Source organism: Aphelocoma coerulescens, assembly GCF_041296385.1.
Source record: "Aphelocoma coerulescens isolate FSJ_1873_10779 chromosome Z unlocalized genomic scaffold, UR_Acoe_1.0 ChrZ, whole genome shotgun sequence".
NCBI classification, from domain to species: Eukaryota; Metazoa; Chordata; class Aves; order Passeriformes; family Corvidae; genus Aphelocoma; species Aphelocoma coerulescens.
This window is the reverse complement of record NW_027184085.1, coordinates 71,976,626-72,002,722: the sequence shown is the minus strand read 5'-3', so window position 1 is coordinate 72,002,722 and position 26,097 is coordinate 71,976,626. Positions and strand designations below refer to the sequence as shown.

The following is a 26,097-nucleotide window of genomic DNA, read 5'->3' as shown; positions in this document are numbered from 1 at the left end:
CGTCTCTTCCCGGACCACACTGCCCGCGGCGCCCGGCGCGGGGCGGGCTCTGTCCACTCCGCACGTGGAGACGCGGTCCTCTCGCAGGACTGTGCTACCGGGCAGGACGCAGACGGAACCCCGAGGCTTGCGAGACTCGGGAAAGCCCCCTCCATGCCCATCCGATTTCCGGTAAATTCTCCGCAAAGCCGCGTCCCCCCAGCCCGCCCGGAGCCTTGGGGCTGGGCCGGGGCGGGGCCGGGGCCGGCCGGGGCGGGGCCGGACGCACGTGGCCGGACGGCGGGGCCAGGCCACCGCCACTTCCTGCTCGGCGGGTCCCGGCGCGGCCGGAACAGAATACCGGGATCGAGGGAGTCCTGGCGCTGAGTACTGGCAGCGAGCGAGTCGGTCGGTCGGTCAGTGAGTCAGTCCCAGTACCGGCAGCGAGTACTGATACCGAGTGAGTGAGTTCCGGTATCGGCAGTGAGTGAGTATGGTCCGTGACTACCGGCACCCGGCCCCACCCGGCTCCGGCACCTCCCGGCCGGACCCGGGCCCCGCTCTCCACGGCGGGCCCCACTCCCCAGGGCCCCGGCCCCGGGTCCCTCCCGTCCCGTGGCGGCTTCTCCGCCCCAGTCGCGGCCGCGCAGCCGGGATCCCCCCCGCCCCTCGGCGGCCTCTGCCCGGGCCCGCCCCGCCGGTCCGTCCCCGGTGTCCGTGATCCTGGCCCAGCCTCCGGTTGCGGCGTGTCCCGGTCCCTACGCCAGCCCCTGGAACAAGCCCCAGAGGCCCAGGAGTTCCGGAGGAGGGGTCGGTACCCGCACGGCCCTGCGTGTGCCCGGACCCGCGCTCCGCGCACTCTCTCGGCCGCCACCGGTGCTCGGGGTGTGCATCCCTTTCTCCCGGGATCTCCATTCCTGATTTGTTCCCACTCGCCAGACAACATCCAGCCCTAGGATCCAAGCAAAACCAAAATCTCTGTTACTCTTAAACATGATTCATAAAATAGCTGTGGGAAGAAAAAAATCTTCTGAAAGGCTTGAAGTAAACTTGAAATGTGTTGTTATTTTCCAGGGTTCAGGTGTGGAAGAGATATTCCTGAGATCTCCTGAAGGTATAGCTGCCGCTAGAAAAATGTTGACCTCCTCTCCAAAGCTTTTCCTCTCTCTTTGCACTTCAGTTAAAGAAAGTCCAGAACAGTTGTGTGTCCTCAAACCGCAAATGGGACAAGGATGGGGTTTACATCTCAGCATTTAGCCAAAAATCAGCATTAGATCATGGAAAATGAGGGCAGAGGCTGCTCCCAACCCACCTCCTGATACTTTTTGATGTTACTGCAAGGGCTTCTCCACTCCAGATGCACTGACAGCTGCATGTCTCACCCAGAGCAGAGGATGCAGGTTGTACCTTTCTCATCAGCTGTGAGAACTGCTGTGAGAACTGCCCCTGTGAGGCACAGCCAGGTTGGAATCACATTGGGTACAGAAACAGAGCAGGGGAAGGAAAACAGTCTCCTGGCACTGGTCTCTGATAATAAATATGTCTTTGGGTAGGTTTTTTATAAATATATTTAGGTTTGACATTTTCATACCTTCCAGATGTGATTTTCATTTCAGTCCTGAGCTTCGTAATGATAATTTTCTCATGGAATCCAGGCAATGCAGGGTGAAAAAGCAGCTACAGCAGCTGAAATGAAAGATTTCATTCACAGGCTCTGGAACATTTAAGTTTTTTGTCAGTTTCATACTGTCTGTGCCCTTGCAGTGTCTCAGCAGTCTGAAGCACCAGGCAGTTTATGTATCAAAAATAGAACTAAATTTAAAGTTGACAAAAAGTGTAGCTGCTGCTGTCCTGATGTCTGACCCTCTGTTCTGATAGATAGTATGGTAATTCTCTTGAAAGAGCTTTCTTTTTCATTTTGTCTTTCTATCTGTAACAGCCTAACAGTAGGGTTGTGTTTTGTCTTTGCCTTCCAAGGCAGTAGAGAGCCTGTTTGCTGCTCTATTCTCAATGCAGCCTTTATCAAATAGGGTTGATCGGCTGCAGAGATCAAGCAGAGGTAAATAAGGAAATATTTGGAATTCACAGATGATTTGTGGTGGGAACAGGACACTTGTGTGAAAAGTCATATGCAATGGAAGAAGTAATCTCTGTATTTTAGTTTTCATTTGAAATTTTTAAGATATCTCAGTATTTGAAGTTAAGCACAATAAGCTCTGGAATCTGTTAGAAGCTGAGAAAGTAAGAGCAGCAGAGGTGCTGGAGTTAAGCAGTGGAAAGGAGGGGCTGACAGGGAGAGTCGAGGTAGGTGAACGGGAATGACATGGGAAGGACTGCCCTGAACTTCTTACTGCAAAGTCCCTTCTGCAGATGAGTGAGACCTGAGCATCCCAAACCCCCTTTGGGATTTTGGCTGAGGTGTTCTGATTAACTTGTTTGTTATTTCTTGTTTGTTGGCCTTGCTCTTCCTCTCTGTTTTGAGTTGCCAGTGGCACCTCCCTTCTGACTGCCTGGTGCTGCTGCCACTCCTGCTGCTGCATCATATGTGGGATGTCAGGTTCTAATGGGCCAGATGAAAAATGCTGGAGAGCAGGGTTTGAAAATTATCCCTGTCATTGACAACTGCAGTCATTTGCAGTTTTGTTTGGAAACGGTTAAAAGAAACTCAGATGTCTGTGATTTTTTAAATTTTAACATTGGTAGCCCTTTACTTGAACTGTCCTTACTTAGGGGCTCCCTGAAAGGCATTCAGGTGCATTTGAGGAAGGCTGTGCTTTGGGTTCAGGTAGGAGTGGGATTCCTCTTGATAAAGGGATGGAGTTCTACCATTGCCAGGGGTTTGAAGTTTGGGGTTTTTTTAAAAGTAAGGTAATCTAGTTCCAAAGTAGGATGTGTCGGTGTGTTGTTGCTCCCTGCAGCCTATCAAATCAGGTAGTCTTTGCAGGACTAATATTTTTCATGTGTTTTTCACACTCAGATGTGAAGAGTATCTTTATTATAGTCCAGCTGGAAGTGAGATAGCTGTGGCACTTAGAGGTGAACACAGCTGAGAGAACAGTGACCCTAGCAGTCTTTTCCGGCTGAAACCTTTCTATGATTCTATGGAAAAGAATTTTGCCCGTAGCCTAAACTTTTCACTGGCAAAAGGAAATCTGAAGTTGCAGTCAGGTCTTTCTCTGAGTTATCTGTATGATCTCAGTGAGAGACTGCTTCCGCTTGACAATCTGAAAAACAAAGCAAGACTTTGTGGAGCTCCTCTTCCCTTTCCTAGAGGCTGTGTTTGTGTCTGCCTTGATGTCAGGTACCCGACATGGCTATTTCTCTTTCCTCAAGAGGAAAGGCATAGCTGTGGACTGAGTGAGAATGGTGACCAGTATGTCTTCAGATTCTGTTGTGATGCTGATGTTGTATGTTTCTTGTTTCCCAGTGGCCTGGTGTACATGCTGAGCAAGAGGAAGAGCCCTTCAATATCACAGTCACGTGTGGACCTGAGAGGAGGAGGAGCTGTTGTTTGACCTTCTGAGAAGGATAGATCAAAGTGAGTGTAGTGCTTGCTGCCTGTTTGTGCTGTTGCCTGCACTCTGCTGTTGCACACTCATGGAAGTGTCCATGAGTCAGCTCCCTGGATGCTTGAAAGGCTTCAGTGTTGTTCAGCTGCAAGTTCTTAGCAGTGGTCACTGCTTATGTGTGTGACTTTATCCACTGGGTGACAGAAGGGAAGGAAGGAGTGCTTGGATTCAGTTGGCTTTTGGAGTATCACTAAAAATGCAGCATCTTCAGGAGGATTTATTAATTTCCTACATTACTGAAGGTCTCTTCTCACACCTCATGACCATGTGTTAATATTGTGAATGTGCTTGATTGGAGCTCTGTTCTCACTGTGTGGATAGGAAGAGGCTGCAACCTGTTTGAAACAGGGACCCTGGGTGCAGTTGAGAAAAACACTGAAGTTTGGGGCCTTCATTTGGTCTGTCAGGTGTTTTTCTAACTGCAACCATTCAGGTGCCATTGTTTTACTTTTTCTTCCTTCCTACAGCATCTAAAGCTAGGTAGTGGTGTAAAATAGGTTTATTGTGTCTATTACCACCATGTTCTTTCATATATTTAGCATATTAGGTGTTATGTTTATGTAGGAACCTGGATGAGAGAGGAGAACCTTCATAATAAGATCCTTTGGGTTCTTTAAATACCATCATGATGCAAATTACCTCTGTACAAAGCTCACAAATCTGAATTTTTGTATGTGTGTGTGACTAAGTGCATTTAAACAGTACCATGACATTCTTCTTCCACAGCCAAAAAGCTGAACTCCATCTGGCAGTTTTCAGGTCTAAAAAAGCTTGATGACTTCCATGGGAGTAACTGTAACTCAGAAATAGAGACAGACTTTCAGAGGAAGTGTTCAGTTTCCTATACTCCATGCATCATATGGTCATGTACACCAAGTGAGGTAGTCTCTCAAGGAGGCAGGGTGACTTTAGAACGTCCCTGTATTACCTGTCTTGCCAGGGAGCAGGCTGTGAGCTCTGAACACACTCACCCTTGGGCTGGGATCACAGGACAGCTGAGTCAGGAAGGAGCCTCTGGCAATTTCAGCGCTGACTTAAAGCAGAGTGACCTGGAGCCACTTGCTCAGGGCTGTGTCTAGCTGAGGTTTGAAGGTCCTCAAGAATGGAGGCTCCACAGCCTTTCTGAGCAACAGAGTTACCTTTAAGTGGAATTCCCTGTACTTTGTTATTTTGTGTCCATTACCTTTCAAGTTCTTGCTGGGCACTGCTGTGGTGGTTCTGTCTTGTTTACTCTGCCTGCCAGGTGTTTGTGAGCATGGATAAATCCCCCTGAGCTTTATATTCCAGTGGAGTAGCAGTCCCAGTCTGACCTACAGTAGATGCTCCAGTCCCTTAATGGTTTCTGTGGCCCTTTGCTGCACTTGCTCCAGTACTGGAGAGCCCAAGGTGCACACAGCACTCCAGGTGTGGCCTGTGAGTATCCAGATGACCTCTCTCATGTGGGAGTGGAGAACTCAGTAAATGCCACTTTCAGAAGCCAAAGTAGTGGAACTGAAGTAGTAGTTATGGTTAATGCAAATGCATCCTTAAGTAGCTTGTGCCTTTCCACATCTGAGCACAGATAGCTGTTAAATCTGCTCAGTTTGATGTTCTGTGTGCAGAGCTCTGTGACTCACCTGAGCAATTTCAAGAGGACCAAAGGTATCATTTGAAGGTTTATTTTGGACATATGATCATTCTGATATAGCCATTTGGTTTTTTTGTAGACACGGACTCCTCACTTTCCAGAATGTTTACCGGGTATGATGGTCCTGAGAATACTGAAGTATATGAAGATGAGCTTTATCCCGAGGAGTCATCCAGTGAGCAGAGTGTTGATAGTGAGGTGGAGTTTCATCTCTATAGCCAGATCCACTATTCCCAGGATCTTGGAGAAATCAGTACACTGGAAATGGATGAAGAAGCTGGTGTTGCAGAAGTCATGGGTCATAGTTCATGTCTAACTGAGAAACAGGATGAAGATGAGAAGCTCCCTGAATTCACCAGTGGTGGTACTCAGCTTTCAAATGAGCCCGAGATCATCGTCCTGTCTGATACACCAGAGGAAGACAGCATCTACAAAAGCAAGTCAAAGAGGTCAAGATGCTCTTCAGCTCAAGGTAAAACACACATCCAGATGGTATCCTCCACACCAAATCACACCAAAGCTGCTGGATGTAATGCCCTGTGTCCCCCTGAATCAGATGTGGGCACACCAAGGCAGAGAAACAGCACTAGTGGGAGGCCTACCCCTGTCTGTTCTGCTGGACCTCAAGCCATGCATGATGTGTTGGTAATAGACAACAGCTCGGAGGAGGAGAGCTTGATCTCTGACAGTGATAACGTTGAAAGCTGGATGCTTTTGGGAGCTGGTGCTGATGACAGGGATGAAGACATCATGTTGAACCTTGAGGGCTGTGCCACTCCTGTCAGCGAAGGTTAGTCCCTTTTATTGGCTTGTTTATTCTTGTATGGGGGCAACAATTTGTCTGCAATGATACTGATGTCAGTAGTGCATGGCAATGGATGCAAAGCTGTAGTAAATGAAATGGCCATTATTTGTACCATTTCAATACCTTTATTTCAGCAGCATGACATATGGAAGGAAAAACAGCATTTTTCCTGAGTGATTTGTACTGTGAACTTTTCAACTTTGCCATGTACTTCATATTCCTGAGAGCATATAATAAGTTGCTGTGTGCCAGACCAGAGACCTTTCAACTCAGGACAGGGATGAGCTGTAACAGGAAGGAGGCAAGGGGCGGAGGGGAGACCTGAGCATTTCCCCTGCCTGAGTTCATGAGCTGACTGCCCCATCGTGACTCTTGACAGTTTGGGCTGTTGATCTGAAGTTGACTGACTGTTCTTATGTAGATTCTGCACTGAAGAATTCAGAGAGGCTTCTCCCCAACCACTAAAGCTAAAGTCTAACATTTTAGTGTTTCGAAAACATTCTTCCACAATACAGCAAAGAAAGTCCATAAACGTGGTGGTTAGTGGGACAGAGCTCAGGCACGTGTTTGCAATAACCATTGTGTGTAATATACACTGTGTCACCATCAGCTGAAAACTCTGCTAGATGATCAGTCAGGATTTTTTCCTGCTCACTAGTTTCCTGGAGCACAAAGGCCATTACTGGGAACAGCATCCCTCCGCCAGGTTGAGGGAAACCATGGCCCAGACAAAGGCTGGAGAAAGAAATAAAGAAGGGAAGTTTATAAATAAAGTAAAATAGACCATACTTTAAAAGAAGTTAAAAAACAATGTATGCCATAACTTTATTTGGCGCACATGTAAGCGAGGAGGTTTTGGATGAAATGGAGCATTCTGTGATGCTGATCTGCAGGCTGACAGCAGTGGAGTTTTTTGTCAGAGGATCTATAAACAGTGCTGCTGTTCATGTGCTGCTGCTGCGCTGTTTGAGAGGGAAGAGCTGAGGGATAGTCTTTGCCTTCTTCTTTGGTGAAATATGTATTTCAGGACCATAAATGTTTGATAACCTTCTGCTGGACTTGTGTGTGTTTTTGCATAGCTAAGCACACTCTGTGGCTGAACAGACTTCTATGTAAAGCATTCTGTCACTGCATCAGAAGCCCTGGTAAGCACACCATGTTTGGAATTCATGTAGGTTTTTCCCTCCTTATAAATCTTTTTAAAGTTTCTAAGAATTGCCTTGCAGCTGTGCCAGTGCTGACTGAGGGGCCTGTTAAAAATCAATGTGGGAGGTTGGTACCAGGGGGCAGGTTTTGCTAAGTTATGTCACGTTTTTGTGACAAACATTGTAATGTTTCTGGTTCATAGACCCATTCGTGATTGTTGGCAATAAGCAAGCCACATACAGAGCAGTCAACAGAGGTAGAATTTCCCTGCCCTGTATGAATGGGTCACGCTGTTCAGAACTAAAATTGTTTCATGGAGTGTAGGCAATATAAACAGTTCTTGAGATGTTTTAGTGGGAAGTCAAAGACAGTCATACGAGGTCAGAAATACACTGCTATTTTCCTACTCTGGTTTTATTCTCAATAGTAGGCCAGAACCTTCTCCAAACCCCTCCAGATTCTGGTGGCTGGAATTCAAGTAGCTCTGGTGAGCAAAAGTTTCGTTCAGCTGCTCCTTTTCTAGTACACACTGTGATCCCCATGCAAAGATTTAGAATAAATTGTGTTGTAGGTATGTGTGTGTAATGAAAGACCAGAATAGCATCAAAATAGCTGTAGGGAAGAGAAGCCATAAGTCTTCCTAATGTACAGTAACTGTAATTTGTTTATTGAGCTTGTATCTCTCATGCTATAGACTATAGTATGTAACTTGTCTAACATAAGGTGTCTTTGTCCATAGCAGGGGGCTGGAACAAGGGGATCTTTAGGGCCCTTTGGAACCAAAACCGTTCCAGGATTTTGGGATTCTATAAATGACTCTGCTGAAGCATGAATATAAAAATTTTCAGTTCAAAGAAATGTGTTTAAAATGTATGTGTATTGGCAAATTATCCTCTCAGAGATATTCTCTGCTAGTTCATTTAAAATGTTTTGACACATGCACAGTTCTGTTTTCAGGGTTTCTAGAGAATGAGGTAGGTGTTTTGGCGACGACACGGTATGTCAGTTATGATTTTAGGGCCTGCGGTGTCAGTAGGGATGCTCATAGCATGTAAGAACTCATGAAGCCTTGCCTTTCCCTTCTCTTCTGGAACTGCCTGTGAGTGTACATCGGACAGACCTCCCGTGACAGTGTTGTGGTGTGTCTAGTGTCCAGTTTGCTTCCTGTGAGAAAGGGAACTGAAACGTGAACAGTCCTCTGACCGTGAGAGCAGCCGGTTGTGTCAGTCATTTGATGAGTCTGTTTTCATGTCTGAGTCCCTGCAGAGAGATGCTGAGCTTCCACGGCATCAGAAACAACTCCTTAAGGAAAGGAACTGAGCATATCTCCTTATTCTGTTCACTCCTCTACACCTCACTTGGCCAACCTGCTCTTGTCTAACACCGTTATTATTTTTAATATTCCCTGCAAACAAATAATGCTGTCCTGATGCCTGCAGTTCACAGAGAGTCTTTCCTCTATGCAGCTTTCCAGCTCCAGTCTCCAGCAGCATCTGTTGTGATGGAAAGAGATGTTTTGCTGTGGGAAGTGAGCTCTGGGTCCTGGTGGCAGATCAAGGTTTACTTTTTGGTCCTCAACTGCTATCCTGCAGGTTTATGGCCAGTCTTTGAGCACCAGTGTTCCATACCCAGATGGGAGTCTTCCCTCTCCTCTCTGCCCTGCTTCCCTATGGCTTTAGGTGCCTTTCAGTTTTTGGTTTTGCTTGTCTAATACCACACTAAGCCATAGCATATTTGTGCCTGTATGTCTGTAAAATTCCTGGTTTCCCTGCTGAAAGGCATGACCAGGTACCTGTGTGTTCCCACTGCCACTGGTGGTGTTCTGATGTGACTGTCAGAAAACTGAGTGGTGATGCTGCTGGTTGCTGTGTTTAATGGGTCCTACCTGCTTCACAGGGTGTTTCAAAAATGGGTAATTCAGCAAAACTAGGTCTTTGGTATAATCTACACCCTTTTTTTTTTAAAGTTTAAGAGACCATGCTAAAATGTGCAAAAAGAATCATTACAAACTGTGCCATGCACTAATGCAGAGAATTCGTTTTCAGTGTCAGAGTTTTCCTGTCTTTGGAGGAGTGTGCTCCCCTCCCACCCCTTCTCTCTGCTTTACAGTAAGAGTTCATATGATAAGAACGTTAATCTCCTGTAGTTGAAAGTCTTTAATCCATTTCTTCATTAAAACCTTCCTTTTAACATATTTCTTCTCCCATGAATAGCTGCAATCCTAATCTCTCTTTTTTTTTTTTTTTTTTTTTTTTTTTTTTTTTTTTTTTTTTTTTTTTTTTTTTTTTTTTTTTTTTTTTTTTTTTTTTTTTTTTGGAAAGACAGCTTTCAGAGCTGCAGCATTGATGTCCGGCCACTAAGGGGTACAAAAAACAATTTATCTTCTCCCTGTTATATCCTTTATCCGCCTGGTCCCTTTCTCGGAGACTGGGTGTGAGTACAATCTCACTCTGAGCTTGGCAAGTTTGTGGTGTGTGGCTGCTTTTGAATCCAAAGAACATTTGTAAAATGAAGAAGAGAAAAAAGAAGTGTGTTTGAACATTTAGTGAATGAAAACATAAAAATATTCCTAAGATGGAAAAGAAAATTAATTTGAAAGCATTTCAATTCTGCCTCTCCTCTAAAAAATCATATATGAAGGAGTTTTCTATTTAGTAGCAGTAACTGCAGCTTATGGAGTCAGAATGGAGACAGCAGTCTCTGATAAATGTGACTTATTATTTTATCTCTATCAAAAAGGAAATACCCTTTGTGAACTATCAGTGTGTAAAATGGCTTCTTCCAGATTGAACTTAAATTTATCTTAACTCTGTGGCACTGCAGAAACTACTCAAAAATCTGACTACATCTGTATTTCTTTTCTCTGTGTGCTATTACTCAAATCTCTCAGTTTATTTCTAAATGGTGAAAAGGTGTAAGCTTAATTCTAAAATAACAACAAAATACAATGAGTTGTGTTTTGCTTCTTTTCCCTGACAGCTGCTTTTGAATGTGACCTTTGCACGATACAGTATGTTTTTGTTCTGGAGTCTTGTGATTTGTAGCAACAACTTATTTTTTCCTACAAAAATGACTACCATAAATTTTTCATTTTGCTAGGCCAGAGAAGAGCTCTGTAAAGAGTCACATTTCCCTCTGCCTATTGAATACCCAAATTATGGAATCAATGGATTAAATCTCAAACAAAATTGCTTTCAGAAGTAGAAAGATCTCTAGGTGAAAATTTCTATAACAATCGAAGTATTTTTGTTATTAATACCTAGAGGTGTGTGCTGCATTTCTTAAAAGCAGCAGGACTCCCTGGTGCAATCCATGTACCAGTTTCAGTGTCACCAAAAGCCCAAAGCAGAGATTTATGCCCTTGTAGCTTTGTGGTGGCTTGCCTGGCTGTCGCAGGCCGCTGCTCTGGAGGCCACACGCGGTGGCTGTGGCCGTGTCCCCGCTCAAGGGGTGGCCTCAGCCCCCTGTGACACTGCCTGGAGCATCTCCTCTAGAGGAGGCCCAGTGTGGGCACCAGGAGCCCCACAGGCCAGCTGATGGAAAAGCACACAGAAAAGATGTCTTGCTCTAAAATCAGTTTTTTTAGAAGCAGCCTGTGCTGGGAGCCAGGTTTGTGTGGGCTGGTCAGCCATGCATGTGGGACAGTGCCATCCGTTGCCTGCAGCGAGGCTGGGCACAGAGGCGCTTCCAGAGGAGGGTGAGAGCTGGTGATCCTTGGTGTCCTGGCCAGCTGTTCCTGTCCCACACTGGCACAGAGCTCCTGCTCTCCTTTCCCCTCCCCCGCAGAGCTAGGCTCTCGGGGCTGGGCCTTGATTCCCCTTAGAGGGATGGACAGAGCAGTGGCAGGCTATGCTGCTGCATGTGAAGTGGAGTCCAATCCTTGTGTGTTTGTGTGTGTCTTGCTGAACCCCTTTATGGGCTTGTTTCCCCCAGAACTGCACCCTGCTGAGCACTGTGATTTGGGGGTTTTCCTGTGATTTGAGGGGTTTTCTTCTCACTTGTGTTTGCTGGAACTCTGCCGTCATGGAAATGCGGTAGGAGTGGTTTGTGCATGAATTCCTGCAGCAGAACGCACCCTGGAGCGGGAATCAGTAGTGGGAATCCACCTACCCCTTGGAAGATACAGCACATGCATATGGATATTTTGATTAAAGAAAAAATCTTAATCTTCCTCACTGTGTAATGTGGATACACTCGAATCTCTTGATTATTTAAGAAAAAAAATTAATAAAACTAATAAAGTTCCTTTGCAAATCCGAAGAGATTGAGGCTAAGCACAACCTGCAACCTGAGCAGCCCCTTGTATCTGTTCAGATTCCGTCACTGCTGTGGACCTGGCTCTCATTTAAATTTCCTCTGGCTTGGGATTGCTGACTAGGTTTTCTGCAAGAGTGCCCATGCTTACATGGTCATGTATTCTGTGTGACTTTTTTTCACTTTTTTCACCTTTTTTTTCTCTGTTCTGTTGATAGTTATAAAGGGATTTTCTCCCCCCTCTTCTGTTATCAGTTTGATCTTTCTTCTTTGTCCCTGTTTCTTTGGGTTTCTTGCAGGCAATAGCAAATTCTCATCCTCCAACTGAATTTTTGAACACTGATGGGAAACTGATTTAATCCTTTCAAAGGAGAAGTTCTAGGTGTTTAAGCAATTAAAAAGTGCAGTAGAGAATATACTGGATGCAAAAGACGTAGGGAAAAAGTAAAGTTTGAGGTGAGCAGCCAGGTGTAGGTGCCAAGTGTAGGGCGACAAAAATCTGACCCTGCACCCTGCAATTCCACTGCAGCAATGCTGATCATGAGGCAGGGATGTGTGCTCACTCCTTTCACTTTAAATCTGGAGGAAATGCAGAACTAGCTCCTCAGGCTGCTGCAGCACTTGTGCGTGTTCAAGTACACCCATGTCTGTGATGGGGTGATGGCAGTGGTGGTTAATGTGTATAACTGGTATTTCCAGAATTCATACTGGTGAGTGCTGTGTGTCTTCTGTGACTGTATCCCACATATAACAACCCTACTCCAGCGGCCTTTGCTAGGGGAGAGTTGTGATTGCAGGGGATGTGCTGGTGAGTGGGGTGCACACTCCAGCTCCTCTGCTGAGGGTCCCCAGTTCACTGCAGCATTTCCCACCAGCATGACAGTTTTTGTAGTCATGGAATTTGGATTTAAGCTGTTTCTTTTTACATGGAAATTTTTAGCCGTGGTAAGGTTTCCCACCTGCCAGGCTCAGTCTCTTCTTCCTCTCCGTGGTTGTGGTGTTTGACTGCTTTTCCTCTAAAGCTTTTGCTAATGTCTCTGATTTCACATCATACGTGACATTCCCAGCTATCCAGAATATGTCCTGTCAGACAATGACATCATTAGCGGTGAAGAAAGAAGAATATCAAAGCTTTCTTCTTGGACTTTTGTTGGTGGATGTGGATCACCAGAGTAACATGTCTCCCATGCTCTACTGAGAACCACGTGTGCAGAACCAGCTGCAGAGGTGTATCTGTCAGCAGTTTGGTGTGCCTTGGCACCGGTTTGGTTGGGTGAATACCAGTTTGGTATTCTGACATCAGTTTGGTGTCAGTTCTGTGTGTTCCTTTGCTGCCTTTGCACAGCCTCAGGTGTAAGGTGTGGTGGTTGGTGTTCCTTTGTTCACACTTTTGAAGTGTAGATGAGGGGAATGCCCTCAAAGAGCCTGAGGAGGCCCATTGGAGACAGCAGATTCCAGTGACAGTCACAAAAGCAGCTCTTTGCCCTAAGTGGGCAGATTTTGCTGCACTTTGCTGTCTTACTTTGTGCTGCCTGGGTGGTTGTGTGCCTGTCCTTACTCTGAGCCCCTGAGACACCAGGAACAGCCAGGCATCCTCAGGACAAATCTTCCTCCATCAACTCCTTTAAAACCTCAACAGCCAGGCAGTGAGGGGGGGAGTGTGGGGGGAAGCTGCCAGATGCTCTTTTCGGTCTCTTTTTGAAACTCTCTGTGCATGGTGAAACACCAGAGCTTGCTCTACCCTGCTAGAGCGGGGGCAGTGAGGCGGCGGGTGTGTTACAGCCCGGTGCTGACAGTCCCTGCCTCATGCTGCACTTCCCTTCCTGGCTTGACGCTACCCAAAGGTAAGACACCAAGCCTGGAACTGTGTCTTGTGCTTTTAAAACTTTACCTGCAGAGCTTGGGGGATTCTCCCTCCCACTGGAGCCAGGGGGGCTCCAGCCACTGCTCCGGATGCGGGGGTTCGCTCCCCATGAGCATGTACAGCGATGTACACACACACGTGTAAGCACAGGCACATGTATGTGCTTGTTTGTGTATTTGTAGGTGTGTATGTGAAGGTTTGGCATTTCCAACTGCATTATGTTCCCATGGGCTATCTTGGTAAAGAAACCAAAAGGGGGGAAAGTTACAACTTTGAGCAGAAATTTCACTGGTGTCCCATAACACATCCGTGAGAGGGGCAGCAGCATTCCCAGCCCTGGAGTCCGTGTCAGAGGCTTCAGCCAGTAACAGCCCAGCACAAAACTGAGCTGTCCCCTCAGGCTGGCTCCCCAGGACACAGGCGAAGTTGTCATTGTTTATACTTTAGGCTGAATGGGTGTGTGCTGAGGGGATTTCCTCATTATATTTTTAATTATTATAACTTTGTTTTGACATAAAAAGAGCGGAGAAGAGATCCCTTTAAGAAATCCATGTCAGCAGTTGGAACAGAGGGATAATTTTGTTGGCATTGGTGGTGTGTGTTTGTGTGTCTCACGTGGTGCATCCGTGGTGTTTGTGTGACTTAGATTTTCAGATGGCAAACCCAAGTATTTAAAACATACCCTTTTGTTAAAAACAAAGCCAAAAAGCTGAGCTTTAGTCACTCGTGATTTTTGTAATAGGGTTTTTTATTTTTTCATTTTGGGGAGCAGCTTCGTGCAGGTGAAACAGTGCCATTTTTCTTGTCATTTCCCTAAAAATGGAGTGATTTAGTCGTGGCTGAAGGTCACGGTCTTTTGTGTTTCGTTGTGGTTTCTCTTACAGGACGTGGTGAATGGGCCCCAAAGGCTGCTGCCTCCAGGGGCTGGGGGCCATCAGTCCCTGTCACGGCATCTGGAGGCAGCAGGGAGCTGGCGGCTGCTGTTTTGGGTCAGAAGGAACCTTAAAAACGTTCTTGTTCCATCTCCCTGCCATGGGCAACGACACCTTCCACCACCGGGTTACTTAGTTATATATAATTTAATCTTTTGTAGGGCCAGCCATGCATTTCTAGTGAAGAAAAATACTTCTTTTGCAGAACAACAGCAAAAATATTCCTGAAAATAGAAATGATGTGTTTTTGAGGTGTCAGTGATACAATTTTATGTTTTTAAACACAAATGACATGTTTGTGACGTATGTCAGTGATGTAATTTTTTTATTTGTGGCACATACATGCAATCTCCAAGGGACAAAAGCTGAAAAACACTTTTCCCTTTTATGAAAATGCACATTTGAAAGTAATTTCCCAATGAATTCAAATAATTAGAAGGAGCACATGGAATTTTAAATTTGAAAGCTTGACCAATCCTGAGTGGCTCTGTGAAGCTTGAAATCTGCAAGAATTTGAAGGAGAAAGCAGGCTCTTTAGGAACTGAATTTTTCACAAAAGAAAATTCTTCTGGTCCTACTTTATTTTAGTGTTGTAGGAGAAGCTGAAAATTTATTAGGAATAACTTCATTGAGACTTTATTTCTTTTTAGTTTGGCAAATGCCTGATCTCTTTTCCATCAGTAAGACTGAAACCATTTCTCAGTCAATATTCTTATGTTGCCACACTAGTTTGTGTCTTACAAGGAGGACACTCACTCAAAAAATAGACAGAAATGGAAAATATGCCCCAAAATCCTTGTCAGCGCTTCAGGAAATGTTCCGATGCAAGAACAGTTCATTCAGGTGTTGCTTCTTTCATGTAGTTGCTCTGAGAATATAAGCATGCAAGGGGAACAACAGGGCAGGTGGGATGCGCAGGTGAGGTTTAATATATCCAGTTGGTCGTTTTATTTTTTAGTGTTATACTTACCATCCACAAGGAAAACATGAAAACTACTGTTAAATGTCACTTCATTCAAGGACACAGAAAAGTATAAAAAATGCTCTTCCAGTCTGAATGGGGGATTTAGAGTCAGCGAGTTCTTTTCAGTTTGTTTTCTAACGTTTAGCTTTGTTATTGGAATTTCAAAGGTTATTAATAAAACAAAATGCTACATGAGGCACAATTCTGTACAAAACAAATGAAAAATCAGAGTCATCAAACAATTCTTATCCAGGAAAAGAAAAAACCAAAAATTAAGAAAATCGAAATGACATCAAGGAATCAGTATCAGGCTGTTTTCACCCAGCCCCACACTAAAAATTCTAAGTTCTTACTATTGACCTATGTCAATAGTTAATACATAGTTAATAGAGCAATTTCTTTAATATTTACACGAATTGCTGTGTAAACACAGATCTTCAAAATAAGACTTCACTGTATTGTTCCAGAAACAATTACACTACCTATGTGCCTTTCATCTCTGTACACTCAAATTTTATTTAACAAAACTCATCCCTGTATATTTATTTACAGCAAAATCTTTGCTCTTATGCATATATAGTATCTCTAATTGCATGAATGTTAAATGTTTAAAATTACATTTGTCGTTTCTTCATTGGTTTGACTCTCCCACTCCCCTTTTTTTGGTTTTTTTTTTTTGTTTGTTTGTTTGTTTTTGGAGACAGATTCCTTAAAATATGGGATGATTATTTTAAAAACTCTAAATCAGTTGGAAGTAAACAGAAAAAAATCTTTGTTTGACTACCAGTTGTAAAAAGTACCATAATGATTACTTTTCCCTTTAATAGTAAGGTCTGACTTTCCTTCTGTTTGTCTGGGAGTTTTGGTAACAGAATAATTCACATAGATTTTGGCACAAGTTATTTTGGAAACTGAAAAATTACTGATATCTCATATATCTGCTCTGTATTGGAGAAGTTAAACTTCTTGGTCTTTTTAGTGTAGTCACAAGATCTCTCTTAGGAAATATGTTTTATTGTTGAAGTGTGGTCTTGGGATAAGTGCTCTCTTCATTTTGACACTGCCATGTTTCATCCTTGGGCTTGAAGATGAATCATCAATCCCGGTAAAGGAAAGAGTAGTAGAAGTTGTTGTTGGGTTCTGTGTGTGTCTCACAGAGACACAGTCAGTCTTGTTGCCCCATCCCAATACTTATTTCTGATCCTGAAGGAGGCAAAACGTTGCTGTGTTTTCTCTAGTGCGCTCTTCTTTTTCTCTCTACTTTTTCTGATTAATAATATATTCACCTCTTTCAAATTCTACCAGTGAGTTACAATATCATCCAAAGTGCATTAAATGCCCTTTCCCCACCTTGCCAAAAGCTCTATAATTCTACCTTCGAGAGTTTGAATTACACTCCTTGGCCTTTTTGCTCTGTCCCCAAAGTAATCCCCTGACATAATTTCAAATAATAGGGAACTCATCTTTGGAATTATGCAGGTAATACCTTTGGCGGCACATGTGATAGTTTGAAAGATACTGTCAGGTTGTTATTTAATTGGAATATTGACAATGTCATATTTTTAGATTATTCATGCTTTTTGAAAACTATGGTGAGGACTGGAAGGCAGCCAGCTGTGTAGTAGCCTTAAAATGTACATTGGTTATCATACTTAAAAAAAACCCAATAACAAATAACAAAACCAAACAAAAAACCCACCAGAGAAGAAGAAAGAAAAGAGCTATTAAATGCCATTTTGCAGGCGTGAGTTATTTTCCATGGCTGATTAGAGAGCATCTCCTGAATTGTGTTGCTTGAGGATGTTCAGTGTCAGCAAATTTGAGGTTTTGTGATGTTTAGGGTGTACTGCATATGTGCATGCAAGTGTCGTGCCTAAGGACAAAAGTGGGTAAATATGAGGACATCTAAATTTCACACCTTTGTAAAACTAAACTGGTGAGTTTCCTGACAAAAGCCATTCCAGCTCAGCCTCGGGTTTTGAACACAAGTGGTCTTGGATGTGTCAAGAATCTCACATTCTTAAATGTATGGAAAAGCAGAAACCTAACTCAGTCTTAGAAAGTCAGAGTATTTGTCTGAGGCCTTTTATTCCTGAACAAAGATGACTCTGCAGTGTAAGGGAATCCCTGCAGGGTAGGTAACGTTTTACAACTCCAGGGTTGTAGTGCAGGTAACCCAGAGGATGGCGTTACCTCAAGAATTAACATCCCACAACGCAGGGCATCCCCAGCGTAGTGCAGAGACTCATGCAGAGGCTGCGGGGCATTTAAGCCTTTGAAGAGAAGAAATGCACCACCCAGGAGGCAAATTCTCGAGTAAACTCTGTCAGAAATGTATTAATTTTGCTCACTTTTTTTAACTAGATGGACTTTGAGTCTGCATTTGAGTATGTGTGTGACCGAGGGGGATGCTGAGGATTTAGCCGTCTGTGCCTTTGTGGAGGAAGGGAGGGAGGGGTGTGCTGCGCAGGGGTGTATGGCAGGAGTTTTCAGGCACTGCCTAGAGATGGGGCTCCCAGAGTTCCAGGAGTGGCAGCAGGCTCCTGCCCAGCTCAGCTGGGCGGGAAAGACTCCTGTTCCAACCCGGAGCTGGTGCCAGACAGCCACGAGCAGGGCTTCCACGGGGCCAGCCAGAGTCGGCTCCAGGGAGAGGAGCCAGCAGCACACTCGACTGTGTGCTGCGTCCCCTGGCGCTCAGCTTGCCCCACCAGCCCTCCCAGGGGAACAGAGTCCTGGCTCATCTGATGACTAAAAAAAGTGAATTTGCTCGTTTAACGACAAGGCTTCCTTAATTCTAGCAAAGATCCGTAATGCACACTGCTAAATACCTGTCTCTATTATTTTTTTTAATTAGAAAAACAATAGTAAAACTTTGAAAAGCTTTTAATAGCAAGTATGTTCTCGCTGAGAAACTTACTTTAATGACAGAAATTACAAAGGCTGAAACCTTATTTCAGGCACTTAATTTCTCCTTTGCAGTGAGTTCAGATGAGGCCCACACAGTCAAAGCCTTGAGTACAATGTGCTCCGGGCAGTATTCACCTGCTCTGTGACCCAGCATGTTGTCATGATTCCATCAGGTGTGTGTTGAGACAGACTTGCTCATTGATGTGGTGCAGGTGGTCACCTGAGGAGCAGTCATGTTCAGGTGTTCATTGTCCTGTGGGTCAAAGCCTCCTCTTGGCTTCTGTTATTACTGCAAGAGGAAAACCTTAGTGCGTGTCCGCCTTCTTTCATTTTGGCTGTTATTTCTGGAATCCTGGATGCCATGCTTGAGGTGGGTCATTACAAGTAAGTGACAAATGTATAATTAAAATATGCAACAGTTTCTTTTGTGTCTAGTGGTAGCTCAGACTATTAAATCAGTGAACTGAGTGAAGTTCTTACTATTTCTTTCTATATTGCAGAGATCCCCTTAAACAAGTATGTCGGATTTGAGAGGTAAAAGTACCGTGCTGCTCTTTACAGAAAGAAATAGTAGTGCTAAAGTGATGTCCTTTCAGCCTTAGCATAACTGTGAGGTCAAAGCAGACATGCACAGTACAAAACTGTCCTCCAAAATCCTAGAAAAATATTTTCTGGTGTATTATTGTAATTGAGCACAGATTCTAGAAGCTAAAAGTCTTAATTATGATCAGTTTCCCATCTTCACCACGGCAGCTTTCCTTAATTTTAAAAAACAAAAAAAGAAATTAAAAAAAAGAGTTCTTTTCTTAACTAACTCACAAATTTTTGTAGCAGTTGCTTCTGTCTGAGGTTATTCAGAGTTCTGTTGTGTTCTATTCTGTTCCATCATTAATGTGTCACTGAGCACTGTGATGTTGTTTTCAATATTAATTTCCTGATTTTGGGGACAAATCAATTTTAAGACATATTAAGTGCCAAGGAAATTAGGGTAAATGCAAAATTTAATTTATGCAGTATTTCAATACTTGCAAATGTATTAAAGACTGGAAAATAATTGCTTATCATTTAAAGGGAATTTTTAGTTTATTTGAATACGTAGGCATAGTATCTTTAGTATAGATACTAAGTTGAAGATTCAAGTATCTGTATGTTAAGCAGGGCAGCTTTGATAGTGAATACTTATCTTTAATAATGTTACATTAATCTTAAAGAATGTATCACAATATTTCATTGGACATTAGCCTAAAGAATTTTAAAAGAAATGTTACTATATAGTATACCTTGTCTCAAACTCAGATGTTTTTCAGGATTTGGTTCTAAAAGCTGCCTGAGTGGGACGGAAATAGACACATCTTGTGTGGTTGAGACCTGTGATGTTGTTGGTAGGATAATGTTTTTTAAACTCTGGGGGAAAACAAACAGATGAACAAACAAAACCCACAAAAACAACTAGCACTGAAGAAAAAAATAAGTACTTAGAATAATAAAACCCAATGTTAAAATTGCCCAGGCATTTAATTAATAATTTGAGCAGTGTGCAGTGAATGCACACTGCGAACAGCAGGGAGGATTTTGTTCAGCAAAATACTCACACATGCTTGACCTCAATTGCTGACTTCTGTCCTCTGGATTCAAGGTTGTAGCTCACCTGGCTGCGCCTGTCTTCAGGGTGTGAGTGGGCGTGTCATTGCAGCAAAGAACATTTCAGTTCACAGTGAAAGACTGGAAGAGCAGCATGGCCACGGGGCAAATTTTAAAAAAGAGACTATTTGCTCTACATTTCACCCTCCTGCAACCCCACAGCCCTGCCAATGTCTTGATACTGCCATACCCTGGAAAATGGCACCTCTGGGTATTCTACATGATGACCTGTGATGGCCATGTGAGTAGGCACGGGCCTTGAGAGGTTTTCATTTTTCATAAAATCAAAGAATCATACACTAGTTTGGATCAGAAGGGATCTCAAAGCCCATGCCATCCCACCTCCTGCCACAGGCAGGGACACCTTCACTATCCCAGGCTGCTCCAAGCCCTGTCCAGCCTGGCCTTGGGCACTTCCAGGGATCCAGGGGCAGCCACAGCTTCTCTGGGCACCCTGTGCCAGGGCCTCACCAAACTGACAGGGAAGAATTTCTTCCCAATATCCCATCTAACCCAGTCTTCTATCAGTGTGAAGCTGTTTTTGATGTCCTGTTCTAAATTGTAACTTATTATTCATTTAAAGCTTTGTGGGAGGGGTCTAGTGAAATATCCTAACAACCAAACAACCCTTCACCACCCAGGTGACAGCAAGGCACTCTCATCTAGCATTGACTGTCAGAAGCTGTTCCACACAGGCAGCACTACAGTCTGGGGCTTTCTTTTTCACATTTGCTGAATTGTGAATAAAGCCCAGAATGTACTGTTCTACAAAATAATGTTTGTTTTCTTCTGGCTGCTTGGTATACTTAATACAGATTGATATTAGTGAAATCAGGATCTGTATTGTAATATTTCTCTTTTTTTCAAGTAATTCTCTAACAGGTGTACATATACTGTTTTAGCTCCTTAAGATAAGCAAGCAGAGTTCTGTTCAAGATTTGGACAGAACCTTTTCACCTGGCCAGTGAAGAGCTACTTTCCTCACTTAAGAGAAATCATATTTTTACCATATTTTCAGCAACAGTTGAAAGATATGTAAGTACTGTGCTCCTTTGACTGTATTGGTATGTAAAGGGGCTCCAGAAGAGCTGGAGAGGCACTTTGTATGAGGACCTGGAGTGGCAGTACAAGGTGAAACGGCTTCACAATGACAGAGGGCTGGATTAGATGGGATACTGGGAAGAAATTCTTCCCTGTCAGTGTGGTGAGGCCCTGCCACTGGTTGGCCAGAGCAGCTGGATCCCTGGAAATGTCCAAGGCCAGGCTGGACAGGGCTTGGGGCAAGCTGGGATGGTGCCAGGTGTCCCTGCCCATGGCAGGGGGTGGATCTGGATCAGATTTCAGGTCTCTCCAGTGTGTGATTCTGTGATTGTTGTGGCTGGAGCTCATGGCACAAGGAGTCAAGACCCAGCCCCAGTGTGATGGTGACAGGAGCACAGGCTCTGTGTAGGTGTGCAGGTGAGTGCAGCAGTGACACCATTGTCACCAGACCACAGTGGGCCACGTGTGAACAATAGGACTTTCAGAATTTATGATTGTTAAAAAGCTGCTGCAGTGTCCAAACTATTGTAGTGTTTAAAACATAGCAATGTAAAACAATTGTATTTTTTAAAACCAACATTGGCTTTCCTAAACCATAAGCACAGATACACCATGCTAAAGTAACCATTAAACTTTTTGTTCTTATAGGAATAACTGTTTAGCTAATGCAGTAACATATGAAAATAACACCATTTATTGAATTCCTAGAGAAAAAAAGGAGAAATTAATAAAGGAGAAAGTAATCTTAATAATTTTAATAATCTTAATATGTGGCACATGGGGTTTGGGTGCAGAGGACAGCACAGGGGTGCAAAAAGGCGTGGGAGCTTAGAGCTTTAATAATTGACAGTCCTCCAGATGTCTGCTGTCAGTTTGTGTTCATTGTGATGAAAAAAAAAAGGTAGATATGCATAATTTATCAATGCCATGCACAAGACTATATAGATCTCACTTTAAAATTAAGATGAAAGATTTCCATTTCTGACACTCCCATGTAAGAAAATATTTTAGGGTCCCTGTCAAGGGTAGCACCTGAAATCTGTATTTCTATTTAGACACGTGCTGCTTTTACTACAGCAGTGTTTACACAAATAAGCGTATTATCAATGAAACCCTAGATCTGGACACCAGTCCCAGTGCTTTAGTGGTGAGCCGAGGTGTGGAGAAGTTGGGTGGTGAGGCACAGCATGTCTGTGAGAGCTGGGAAATGGACTGACATAAAATCACACTGTTTCTTCCCTAAGATATTTCAGATTTTTTGGTGGTCTTGCCTGTTATTTTATCATGGGAGAAATACAAGAGGGTTTTCATGCTGTGCCTTGATCTCAGCGTATCCGGACATGCGACTTAGATGAGCATCAAGCAGATAGGAGTAACCTGTGTAAATCTTTATTGGCATTTTTGTAGGAAAAAGGTGGAGCTTATTTTTTTTCTCTGTCACTGTTAATGGTGTGTTCCTAAAATATGATGGATTTATGAATATGTTGAACATGTCTTTCCTTTTTTTGTCTTATTTCTGTGCTCCTCACTTGCAGGCGCAATGGCTGAACAATGAGCCGTGTGGTGTGACAGGTAAATTTCACAATTTACCTGCTGTAGTGGTGTGCTCTGTGCTGCTGTTCAATCATCTCAGAATTTTACTTGCCTGATTAGTTGAGTGCAGCAGATTTTCAATTTAAATGTAACTTCATCTGCTTGATTAAAAATGTAACAGAACATTATCTGTTGCAAATAAATTTCAGAGGAAAAGATGATTTTGCCTGTTTAAAAATAACATCTGTTTATACTGGCTGGGAGCAGATGATTAATACCTCTCTAATTTCGAGGTTTACCAGTCCAGCTCACCTGTCTCTTTGCATGGATAGCTGAAATTGATGGCTGTCGGGTATAAACATTTACCTGTTGATGTTTATTTGATGGATTTCTTTTTTAAGGATAATATAGAATCCCATCATTGGGCATTCATTTATTTGCTGCTCATCAAGATGATTGACAGTTTTGCCAGCAACATAGAAAAAGGCTTTCCTCCTTGGCACGCACTGGAGAAATTCACTCCTGAGCGATAAGTACCTTGCCGAAGAGAACAGATTTCCCAGATTTTCCAATTCCAGTGTTTATTTTGATTGTGCTGAGGGGAGGCTCATGGCTGGTGCATGGCAGGATGTGGCGGGTGTCCGACACACAGTCAGGCAGTCCCACAGCTGCTCCTCGAGGACTGATGGCTTGTTTAAGCTGCAGAGCCTAACCAGGGGGGCTCCCTCTGGCTGGAACAGTGGTAATCCCAGCAGCATTCTGAGCCAGTGGAGGGGTTTGCAGGAGCACTGGCTGGGTGCTGGGTGTGAACCCCAACAGATGGGAACCCATGGGGAGGTGACACCCCTGAGCTATTCCATCCTGTTGTGTGGGAGCACCACAGCTGCTGATCCCTGGTCACCATCAGCCAGTCCACAAAGGACATCCACTGGTCCTGGCTGCCATCAACCATCAGCCAGCCCTGGCCATCATCAGCAGGTCCCAGCCCCCATTCTGCCCCCTGCTCTGTGCCCACTCTTCAGTGAGCCCACAGGGGTGCCACAGCCAGCCCTGCTCCCTCCCAGCACTTCTGTGAAGGCTCGTGCTCTTACTTACCAAAAGCAATCCTGGGAGTTGCCAGCTGCACCCCAAAGGGTGGGAACAATCACAGCTCCCTGTAAATGTGATGGATGAGCAGGGTGGAAAACAGGAGTCAGGAGAGCACTGCTGATGCTGGGGAGCTGTTGTGCAGCCTGTTGTAAAGGTGTGCCCACCCCTGCACAAGGTTGTGTCCCTATATTCCTACTGGTTTCTCCAGGTTTGGTTTTTTAATCCAGAAATTAGATGTTTTGGAAAGATCTACAGTCTCTTCATCTCACTCCTCTCCTAAACCTATGGAAAAATAATTATTTCTGTGAGAGATCAAGCTGTGTTTAAATTCAATTCATATTAAGGTAGCTGAGGAAAATGCTGTAAAATTTTTACCTTGTCTTTAACTGAAATGGAACTGTGCACACCTGGGTCACAGTGACGCAGCATCCAGGGACAGGGCCTGCAGCTCCCAGTTCTCAGCTGCTTTGCCGTGGCTTGATTCCAAACCATGGTGGTTTTGCTGTGCAGCTTACAGCTAAGGCTGCTGCTGAAGAAAGTAAATACAGCAGTGATCCACACTTTCCTCATGTTCACGCCTGGGTTTTGTCCCAGGCTAAGCAGTAATGCATTTTTTTCCCATTTATTCTTTCTGAGCCTGGGTATTCCCAGCCTTTCAAGACCCCATTACATTGTTCCCACAGCATAAAGTGACAAAGCTCGACAAAGGAGCTAAAACTCTGATGTCAGTGTCTGTGTGTGGCTGGCAATGCCCTCCCCACATAATTCTCTGTGTCAAGTGGAATCTCTGGTCCTTCCTCACAAACCAGATGTGATACACAGGTTACCTGTGGAGCTATTTCTTTTTCCCGCTGCTGTAACACTTTGGAAAACTCACATCATAAGTTCAGTTCTTTTCCAGTGGCTTTAAGTTGTCAAATACACATGCAAAAATTAGTCTTTTACCAGCTTGATTCTCCTGTCACTGAAGTTGGCATCAAAAACAATTCTCCCTTCCCAGCTGCAGCATCTCCCTCAAACACACCTCAGTTTCAGACAAATATAATCCTGAATTAGGAGAGCAGCCCTTGGTGTTCAGCTTTTCCTATGGCATGTTTTCAGGAATTTTTGGTGTGTATAATTACACACGTGAATTTGTTTATTCTTATACTATTATATAATTCATCTAAATATATATAGGTTTGCTAACATACAGCCTTGATACCTCCAGAGGCTTCCATGTTTGTCAGCTCGAGACATGAATGTCTCTTACTGGGCACCTCTGTGAACATAGCAAATCACGTCCAGTTTGGAAAAAGACCCTTTCTTTTTGAATTGCCATTTGTTTTGTATTGTTTTGCTCTCTGTATTGTAAATACAGAGGAGTTCTATGTGCTGGGCATGTAAATAAACCTGTTAGGTTTGGGGGTTTTTAGTATAGTCTATTTCTCTTTATTATATATGAGTGAAAGGGTTATTGTATTTTCAGATCTAGAAGCTCAAGACTAATCCAGGCTGCGTGGAAAACAAGGGGGTGTACTTCAGAGGATTTGCTGGAGTTGTGCTATTGTTGGTCTCAAAACACAGCCTCAATGGGCCTAGATGACCTCATCTTTTGCTGCCTGCTAATCCACCACCTCCATTTTCACCATGTCTCAGAAAAGTTTATTTAAGGAGACTTGCAGTGGAATAATAGCTGACGCTTTGCATAAGTCATAAAGTCAAACAAGTACATCTGTGTTGTACATTGTGTACTGAACACTGAAGGAAGAAACTTCAAAATTTGCCATTGGACTAGATTTTTATAATAATGCTTTAATTTTACAGGGTGACATTAAAACATAAAGCAGCCTCATGCAGTCCGTAACTGGTGCTTCTGTCTAGTAGCTGTTGTTGTTATTGGCTTTTGAAATGCATGTGCTTTCTTGTTCAGTCAGTGCTAGTAAATAGCAGTAACTGTCTTTGAGTGGGAATCTCATTCCTTTGTGCTTGTGGCTCTGCCCCATCCCTGGAAGTGATCAAGGTCAGGTTGGATGGGGCATGGAACAAGCTGATCTAGTTTGAAGGAAGGCATCTGCGCCCTTGACAGGGAGGTTGGATTAGATGGATTTTAAGGTCTCCCCCAACCCAATCCATTTCATGATTCCATGTTTCTGTGATCCCTGAATCTGCCACTCATGTCAGAGCCCTCCAGACCCGGGTCACAACTGTGATTGGGCATGACCAGGTTGTTCTTCAGGTAAGGATTCTGTCATTGCAACTGCACCCAGCAGCTGAAGTTGTCTGTGGGTACTGTGAAATGCCATCAGTCCCTGAGGATAACTGGAAAATATGATTTTACCACCCATTTTTATTGGAAGCCTCAGCCTCTTCACGCCACAAAGAAGAAATGCTCTGTGGAGCATTGCTTTTAATTTTTTCAAGGAGCTGGAATCTAGCTGTGTGCTACATAAAGCTGCCAATAAGAGTTAACTATAAAAGAGAAAAAAGGCAAAGCAGACCTTCAAAAGTATGTTCATGGTCTTACCTCTGATTATTGTTAGGGTAGCTAGTAGGCAAAAGTGTGTGGCATGCACAGTTATTTGACCAGTCACAGAACCAAAAAATAGGACTTGGAGGTTAAAAAGCTGAGGTTCACCATATACAAAGAAGTTGATCCTCCTATCTCTTAGTCATACCACAAAGCTCTGTAGCCATTGCACTGGCAGTTGGACTGTGACATATCAGTGTTGTCATTCTGCTGAGAGATGTCCACATGGCTGTGGCT

General features: G+C 43.8%; 1 protein-coding gene across 3 annotated transcripts in view; it reads left to right on the top strand.

Annotated features, from left to right (window-relative positions):
• Positions 1 to 311: 311 nt before the first annotated feature.
• Positions 312 to 26,097, top strand: part of ZCCHC7 (zinc finger CCHC-type containing 7) — an 86,806-nt gene continuing 61,020 nt past the window's right edge. Inside the window, exons 1-5 of one of the 3 annotated variants that reach the window (XM_069002026.1) lie at positions 312 to 439; positions 1,054 to 1,093; positions 3,407 to 3,517; positions 5,255 to 5,647; positions 5,732 to 5,965. In XM_069002026.1, coding sequence (XP_068858127.1) covers positions 5,278 to 5,647; positions 5,732 to 5,965 — 604 coding nt within the window. In that variant the 5' untranslated portion in view covers positions 312 to 439; positions 1,054 to 1,093; positions 3,407 to 3,517; positions 5,255 to 5,277. Of the gene's footprint in view, positions 467 to 1,053; positions 1,094 to 3,406; positions 3,518 to 5,254; positions 5,966 to 26,097 lie in introns of all 3 variants that reach the window. The other 2 variants (XM_069002024.1, XM_069002025.1) reach the window with 2 other exon arrangements.